The sequence below is a fragment of the Oncorhynchus tshawytscha genome, linkage group LG01 (genome assembly GCF_018296145.1).
Source record: "Oncorhynchus tshawytscha isolate Ot180627B linkage group LG01, Otsh_v2.0, whole genome shotgun sequence".
In the NCBI taxonomy this organism is placed as follows: Eukaryota; Metazoa; Chordata; class Actinopteri; order Salmoniformes; family Salmonidae; genus Oncorhynchus; species Oncorhynchus tshawytscha.
Window position 1 is genome coordinate 78,080,693 of NC_056429.1, and position 8,664 is coordinate 78,089,356.

The following is an 8,664-nucleotide window of genomic DNA, read 5'->3' on the forward strand; positions in this document are numbered from 1 at the left end:
AGTTGTATTAAAAGCAAATACTTTTAGGCTTTTACTCAAGTAGTGCTTTTTACGGGGTAACTTAATATTTATTGATTTTACTTTTAAAACTCAACAAAAAAAGAAATTTCCTCACTGTCAACTGTTTTTCCCCCCAAACTTAACATGTGTCAATATTTGTATGAACATAACAAGATTCAACTGAGACAAACTGAACAAGTTCCACAGACATGTGACTAATAAATTGAATAATGTGTCCCTGAACAAAGTAACAGTCAGTATCTGGTGTGGCCACCAGCATTAAGTACTGCAGTACATCTCCTCCTCATGGACTGCATCAGATTTGCCAGTTCTTGCTGTGAGATGTTACCCCACTCTTCCACCAAGGCACCTGCAAGTTCCTGGACATTTCTGGGGAGGAATGGCCCGAGCCCTCAGCCTCCTTTCCAACAGGTCCCAGACGTGCTCAATGGGACTGAGATCCAGGCTCTTCGCTGGCCATGGCAGAACACTGACATTCCTGTCTTCCAGGAAATCACGCACAGAACGAGCAGTACGACTGGGGTCATGTCAGGTCTTCCCAGTGTCGAGATTGCCTGCAATGACAAGATCAGTCCAATGATGCTGTGACACACCGCCCCAGACCACAATGGACCCTTCACACCAATCCCATTCCAGAGTACAGGCCTCAGTGTAACATTCATTCCTTCGATAAACACAAATCCGACCATCACCCCTGGTGAGACAAAACCGTGACTCAGTCAGTGAAGAGCACTGTTTGCCAGTCCAGCGACGGTGGGTTTGTGCCCATAGGCGACGTTGTTGCCGATGATGTCTGGTGAGGACCTGCCTTACAACAGGCCTACACGCCATGTCCAGCTTCTCTCTCAGCCTATTGCGGACAGTCTGAGCACTGATGGAGGGATTTGTGCGTTCCTGATGTAACTTGGACAGTTGTTGTTGCCATCCTGTACGTGGTGTGATGTTCAGGTGTACCGATCCTGGGCAGGTGTTACACGTGGTCTGCCACTTTTAGTCAATTGGGTACTTTTCCCACCACGGATGTTCAGGTTGGCTCTCTCACCTTTACCCAAGAGACCATGTTTGTATTCGGCTTTATTAACTCAAGGATTATGGTTACAAAAAAATGTAATGGCTCAATAACAATTATTTTATTTGTGTCTTGGCTAACTTTGATGGAGCAAAGCTGCCATTATAGACCAGGCTCTCGCAAGATCTGCTCAAATAACAGTCTACAACAAAACAAATTTGACATTTTTATTAGCCTTCACCTGGAGCATTTACAAGACATCTTGCGAGGGTTCACAAAATAATACTGAGACTAATTTTTCAAGCTAGTGGGTTGCCCTTTATCCAACCCTCCTCTATCGAGCCATAACAGACTCTTCCATCAGTGGATACAACCAGCTCACAACAGAGGACTAAAGCACAGTTTGGGGGGGGTGTAGGCTAGTTAACCTGTTGGAACCAGCCTGATCGATAATACAATGATCAGACTGGTTCCACCAGGCTAGGGATGGAAAAAGAGGGGAGGAAGAAAATAGTATTGGTACATCCACAATGGTAAGATACCATAAGACAACAGGGAGAGAGATGGGATGATCAGATCTGCCACCACAGCAGTGATTGATTTATTCTTACAGACCAGAACCAGGCAAACGGCAGCAGCACAAAGTCGATAGCAGGGCGGCAACTGCACCGGGCACTCACCGGGCACCGCAACACCCCCCGCCAGCCACGGCACTGCCACCTCACCATCAGCACTGCATCGCACCTTAACAGCTAACCAGCAATACTCAACTGCTACACAACTGCGCCTAGTGCACAAAAGATGACACAAGAGGGGATTAAGTAAATGCATACCAGAGACATAAAAATTTATCAACAATATACACTGAGTATAGAAAACATTAAGAACACCTGCTCTTTCCATGACAGACTGACCAGGTGAAAGTATGATCCCTCATTGGTGTCACTTGCTAAATAAACTTCTATCAGTGTAGAAGAAGGGGAGGAGATGGGTTAAAGAAGGATTTTTAAGCATTGAGACATGGATTGTGTATGTGTGCCATTCAGGGAGGGTGAATGCGCAAGATAAAAGATTTAAGTGCCATTGAACAGGGTAAGTAGGTGCCAGGCACACAGGTTTGTGTCAAGGACTGCAAAGCTGCTGGGGTTTTAATGCTCAACAGCTCCCCGTGTGTATCAAGAATGGTTCATCACCCAGAGGACATCCAGCCAACTGGACAACTGTGGCAAGCATTGGAGTCTATATGGGCCAGCATCCCTGCGGAACGCTTTTGACACCATGTAGTCCATTCACCCATGAAATGAGGCTGTTCTGAGGGCAAAGAGGGAGGTGCAACTCAATATTAGGAAGGTGTTCCTAATGTTTGGTGTACTCAGTGTACATACATAAAAATAAAAAAACTATCTGCACTCCTAGTTAGGTTAGCGAATTACGTAAAATGTTACATATTTTTATTATACAAGTTTGGCTTATAAGGATTCCCTCTACATGTTGCTGGTTTAGGGTAACTGCTAAATTCAACTCTCCAAAAGAAGAACAGCAGTAACTCAATACGGGGAATCCTTCTGTAGAGAATTAGACTACTAAATAAGGGCTTCAATTAATTTTTTAAAAAGAGGGGGGGCTACTTCATAAAAGTTTAAATCAAATTAATATGCAACCAACCTTCACTAACAATGAGACAAAATACAGTTAACCTCAAAACATGTCCTTCACTCTAGTCAACGGCATTACACGCATTGGTAAATATATAGTAGTCTATTTATGGGCAACTGAAACATTTTAGACCAAGTCACAACCTTTTGGTCAGTATTGTTAGGCGTAGAGAGGTGTCCACTGGCAGACTTAAGCTCTGGTTGATGTCCACAGAGAAGTCTCAATCGTCTGACATCTGGAAAGAAAACAAGACAAGCTGCATTAGTGGAGGTCAAAGGGTAGGTTGCTAGTTTGACAACTAGACAATCAACTGTTCTCAATCTAAAATCGGATAGAAAATACCCCCTTTTAACCATTCCATTGAGGGCTCGTCAGTTGTCCACGTTACTGGCATAGAACAGAGTTCCTAACAACATGGGATGTCTTCTCACTACAAGGACCCCCCACCCACAGCTACCACTCAATTTGTTCTTATTTTTACTCAGGCATTTATTGGACAACAAACCTCGGGGTCCTCCCTCCTGCACCAGTGAGACCAGACACAGAGGTACAGCCAGCAGCATTCTGTCTGTGGTCCTGTGAACATACAGTACCTCACCAACTGACAGCACAGACCACCGCACCGCCAGTGACGACCTGCTCCATAGCAACCGCCATCGCCCCCCACCAACAGCCTCAGGCAGGTCGCATCACAACACACTAACTGCTCTTACACTGCCATCTGCCACACCCTCTCGGTTTGACAACAGGACACCGCAGCTTGGAGGAGAGAATTCCACATTTAGGTAAACAAATGTTTGATTTTAGCACCCCGCAATAAATATACCCCATCTAAAAAAAATTATATAGGCCCTGGCACATTTTATAAATGTTGTAAACAATTTTGGCCAACTATACCCCTGACCTGCAGATAACATCCACCCCAAACCAATGTTAGCTGATGTGACTGTTTGGGGATAAAACATTGGCAGACACCCACACACTGTTGATTAGATCTGTGGGCACATTCAGTGTGCACTGCAGGTATCCATCTCTATTTCCTGACTTTACTTTGTGTCACTTGCACGCTCTACACACAACTTAACATTTGTTTTGTACACTAGTTACATTTCCAGTTTCCTCTACAACACCAAGTAAAATTCCAGGGTCAGGATTCTGAAGTACTGACTGGTACACTGCAACTCTGGTTACTAAATACTAATATTCAAAGGACTATTAAGGTTGCAGAACACTGTCCAACTGCATTTGAATTGAACCTGTCCTGTCCTACCATAGAGTTCCCATAATTGTTCCTTACATAATTATGTGCCCTACATTCAGCAAACTATACTCAAACCATAGACAGACTTGTGCCCAGAAGCCAGTTTTAGCATGGGCAACACCATTGAGGAATTGTATCACTTTGTAGTCAACGGGGTGGGACTTCCTAAGGTTTAAGGATACCTCACCTCAGTTAAGAATTTGTTCTTAACTGACTTGCCTAGTTAAATAAATGTAAAATGAAATAAAACACAACTCCATCCAGGTCAACAGCAAATTAATTATACTAGTGAGCAAACATTCCATAACTGCAGGTGGTAGTAAATCACCAACCGTTCAGTTTGTTTACCAACTCATAGTAGAATAAAACTATATGGAGATGGCCTCAATGGCGCTGCACATGCTCTCACAGACGCCATAACATGACAGACGCAACGCGGCATCCTATAACTATCTCTATGACTCAAACACATGTGGCTGTCTGATGGTCACCCCCATTCTCCCATGCCCTGTGTACCGTCTTACTGGGTCTGGCTTGGAACTGTTGTTACTAAGACTCGGTTCCGTTGTCATCGGGGGATTTGGGCATGCTCTTGGACCTCGACCGTGAGCCTCTGTTAGAAGCCGGGGTGCGGCTGCGGGACCTTGATCGGGATGGGGACTTGCTCTTGCGGGGTGTGCGGGACTTGGAACAGGATCTAGAGTAGGAACGAGACCGTGAGCGGCTGTAGTCACGGCCACGACTGCGGTTCCTGCTTCGGGAACGGCTGTGTCTTCGCCGGCGGGGGCTGGCCGAACGACTGGGGAGGGTCAGAAGAAAATGTAATAATGTTTAGTTAGATAAAAAAATAACTGCAACTTGGTTCATACAAGTCTGTTTTTTATTGACTAATTAGATTTTGCAATGGCAGCTTGCAAACTCAACTGATAACGTAGTAGCTAGCTAACTAGCCCAAAGGCCGGCAAATGGCGATATCATGTTGCTTCATCTTACCATCCAATGGGAATTTATGTAATGTAAACTCATGTAAACTCGTACATCACCTTTGTCCGTACAATTGCGCTTATTTTAGCGCCCCGAAAACACAATACTTCCAGATCAACTGTAATGTCAATACCATTGTAAAGCACAATTTCTCCCCTGTCCAACAGAATCAATTACATGACCTAAACAATGCCTGTTTTGGCATAATTCAAGCAGGCAATGAGCCCGTCGGGTCTTTTTTTTTTTTTTAATGGCGGGTGGGGAAGCGAAACTAATGTGCGGTGAGAAGGAGAGATGTGGGAAAATTGCTTTTTTTCACTCTCTGTCCAACGTATCACCTTTCCGCCCCTAAAATGTAAATAAAACACTATAAAGATTTTATATAATGTGTCATTACATACCTATTTGAAGGTTTGTGTCGAATTTGAATTGGGTTTTTAGGGCGGTGCTAAAGTGATCTTAGAAGTAAACAGCGGCTTTGAGAATGCTGATTGCATGCAATGATGACACAAAAAATGACTAGGTATCCCCCCTTATCCCCATCACTGTCCATTTCTTCTTTTTAAAGGATGAGAGAAGTGCTACACCTGGTGGAGATAGATTGTAAGACCGAAATAGTTGCTTTATGCGTGGTGTACGTTACGACATGACACGTCTAGACGTAACAGAGGGTCTGTTGTTTTTCAACTTTTCTCCAATACTATAGAGCCATTACAATGTCGATCAACACTTGAATAGAAACCTAGTTCACACCCCCGATTTTGAAGACAACACAGTCGCTACAGTCCCATTAGTTTTCTTTGTAGCCTCGTTTGAATGTTGCGGTTGCGCACATTTGTACGGAATGGGGTGAGTTTAAGTTAGCTGGCTATATCCCCCGCGGTCTGTTTTTTTACAGAACATTTTACCCGCCTTCTCGCCATTAAATAGAGTTGAGGAAATCAACACATTTGCAGCCTGAATGGAGAATATTTTATCTACAAAGTGTGTATATGATGTGTATAGCCGCTGAATACATTGCCTTTGGATTGGCCTATTTGCTACTACGTTAACTATAAAAAGTTAAACTAGCTAGCTAAAGTAAATACCATTGCACATTTAGCTGAAATTGGCCAGTATATTGTAGTTACATCAAGATTACAATTGCTAGGTACACTTGGCTAACTACAATGTTTTACTAAATTTAACTAAAACTGGAATCAGAGCTTACCTTCTGCTCCTGCGCCCGTAGCCTCCATGCCTCCTTGGGGGTCCACTGCCGCCTCGGCGCCCGAAGTGAGAGTCTGGTGGACGGCCATATCGCGCCATCTGCACTCGCAGTTCCCGCCCATCGAGCAAGGCCCCGTCCATGGCGTCCATCGCGTCTTCAGCGTCGCGCTTATCGTGGAACCTCACAAAGGCGAAACCACGGCTCTCCTTAGTGTACCGATCGCGGGGGATGTACACGTCTCCCACCCGGCCATACTTCTCGAAAACTCGGCGTAGGGTCTCAGGCGAGGTCCGGTACGTGAGATTGTCCACTTTGAGCGAGGACATACCCTCGACATCGGGCGGAGGCCTTCCGTAGCTCATCTTTGCTCCTCAAAATGAGATAGCCAGACGAAGATTAAAATCGTTATTGTAGACTAAATTTGTTTTTGTTTTGCTGATTTGTGTGCTCAACTCACCCCGTTCTCTTAGCTGCTCGCACATGAAATGGCGGCTCAGGAGCTTCCTTTTTGTGTTGGCGGGTTAATAACTACTCCCTCTTGGAACTACAGCGCGCCGTAGCGGATTGGAGTGGCAGAACAGTTAGAATGTTAACTGACGGTGTCAAGATTAAAATAACAACAGATCCCACGTTTCCATCCAGTTTTTATGCCAGTAAAGCATACCATTTTTTTTTTTTAAATCACGGCAGCTGTGATGGAAACAGTCAATTTCGTTACAATGTTGTAAATGCTGACAGATGATATGTTTGTGTCGGTAAAATGAATGATTCGCGAAATGGTAGTGGAACGCCTTATGCGCAAATACTTATATAATAACCATCATATCGAAGTAAACTTGGAGTCTCACTATGATATGTTGCTGCATATAATTGTGAAAACTGTCTGGTTCGTGTAACTCTAGCTACAGTAGGTTTTCTTTCAATTGGCAAGAGATTTTCATGCGAAAATTCTAAAATCCGCATAAAGAATAAGACCCTCGATATTTATTGGAAAGGAGCAACAGTATAGCTTCCGTCCCTCTCCTCGCCCCTACCTGGTCTCGAACCAGGGACCCTCTTGCACATATCGACAACAGCTGTTTTCAACAGAATTAGTGCACTGGGCTTTTATTACTACTGTATGAGGAGACAAAAAAGTTGATTTTGGAGGTTTGGCTACACGAGACTAGCTATTGGGATGCTACCAGTGTGTATCATGTTCTAACACAAAACAGGCCTATACATTTATTGTCGAATTGCCTATCAATATTTCTGTGTTGCCTAAGTTGATTGTTTATCTATTTCTTTCTAAATGTAAAATATACATTTGACTTGATAGATAAATATAATTACGCAACTTTGCATTGCATGGCAGTGATTCATTCCCACGTTTGGGGAAGGTCCAGTGGGAACTGCTTGCCTGCTGAATTGTACTGAGCAAAACCCATAGCAGACCCCATTGTCCAGATTTGTGCATGACGTCATGGGTAGCCATCTCCTTGGTGTCGCAGGTCTCAGGATACTTGAAGCGATAGCATTGGGCAAGCTGATATGCACATTTCCCTTACCTAAATAACAAACACAACATTTCTTTAAAAAAAAAAAATGTATTTTTTTTTTTTTAACCTTTTAAACATAATTTTAAAAGAATAATAATTGTGAGTTTGCACTTTTGGGCCATTTATATTGTGTAAGACTACCTCTTTAAGTAAATATCTGCAGTCCTTAACAGATACTCCTTCAGACTCCTCTCCTGCTCCTCACTAAATACTTTGTTGTGGGCTCTGTAGGCTGGCATTCGGGCATTAGGACTATCCTTCAACCTCCTACAGTATCTTTAGAGTGTAACATGGTACACACCATGTGCTTTTGCTGCACCCCTGACTGACTGGACTCCTACCAGCACTTCTGGGAAGCTCTTTCATAGGTCTCTGGATGAAACCCTGCTCTGTCTGTTGTTTTGACCCTATTTCTGGGCATGTCCTGTCAATATTCTGTCAATAAACAAGTGAAACACAAATGAAAACACATTCTAAGGTATTGCGGGGCAAAAGTAACGTCCTGTTACTTCCGTCCCACCCCTCTCACTGTGAAACTTCTCCTTGCAAGCATCCAAGACTATCTAGCACAATAGTTCAAACCTATGCTGACATTAAGTCACTAGATGGGTTAAGAAAATAACATATGTTTGGAAACGTAAAAAAAGAAACACAACTCTACAACTGAAAAACAATTCCGGGTCATTCTTTTTACTTTACCTCGCTTAAACAACCTTCAAATGTTGACACAGCGTGCTGATATCTTGCAGGGAGGTCAACTTCTGTATTAGGCACATGCATGCCTCAATACAAAATTCTACTTTCTTGTAATTTGTGAAAATGGGCATGGTACTTTCATCCTGGCTCTTCCCTCCAGTAGCTGTACTGTAAAATAAATTAGCTTAAAAACTGCCGAAATTTCTCTACGCCTAATTATATCAGGAACCTTCAATTATTTCTCTCCTCTGTCAAGAGGGGCCACTAAAATGTTTTGCCTGTGATGTGA

The 8,664-nt window shown here is 43.4% G+C and overlaps 1 protein-coding gene across 5 annotated transcripts; it reads right to left on the bottom strand.

Annotated features, from left to right (window-relative positions):
• Positions 1–1,243: 1,243 nt before the first annotated feature.
• On the bottom strand, positions 1,244–6,643 carry srsf2a (serine and arginine rich splicing factor 2a). 5 transcript variants are annotated; one of them, XR_006083930.1, is made up of 4 exons: positions 6,142–6,643; positions 4,472–4,746; positions 2,830–2,921; positions 1,244–1,817 (listed from the first exon to the last, which is right to left on the bottom strand). XR_006083930.1 is itself a non-coding variant. In XM_024431045.2 (3 exons), exons 1-2 carry the CDS (start codon positions 6,501–6,503, stop codon positions 4,497–4,499), a joined length of 612 nt encoding a protein of 203 aa, XP_024286813.1. In that variant the 5' UTR covers positions 6,504–6,643; the 3' UTR covers positions 2,122–2,921; positions 4,472–4,496. The 5 variants fall into 5 exon arrangements, 3 of the variants coding, with proteins under 3 accessions (XP_024286813.1, XP_024286827.1, XP_024286806.1); XR_006083931.1 differs by having other exon boundaries at positions 4,464–4,746; XM_024431045.2 differs by lacking the exon at positions 1,244–1,817 and having other exon boundaries at positions 2,122–2,921.
• Positions 6,644–8,664: the final 2,021 nt, after the last annotated feature.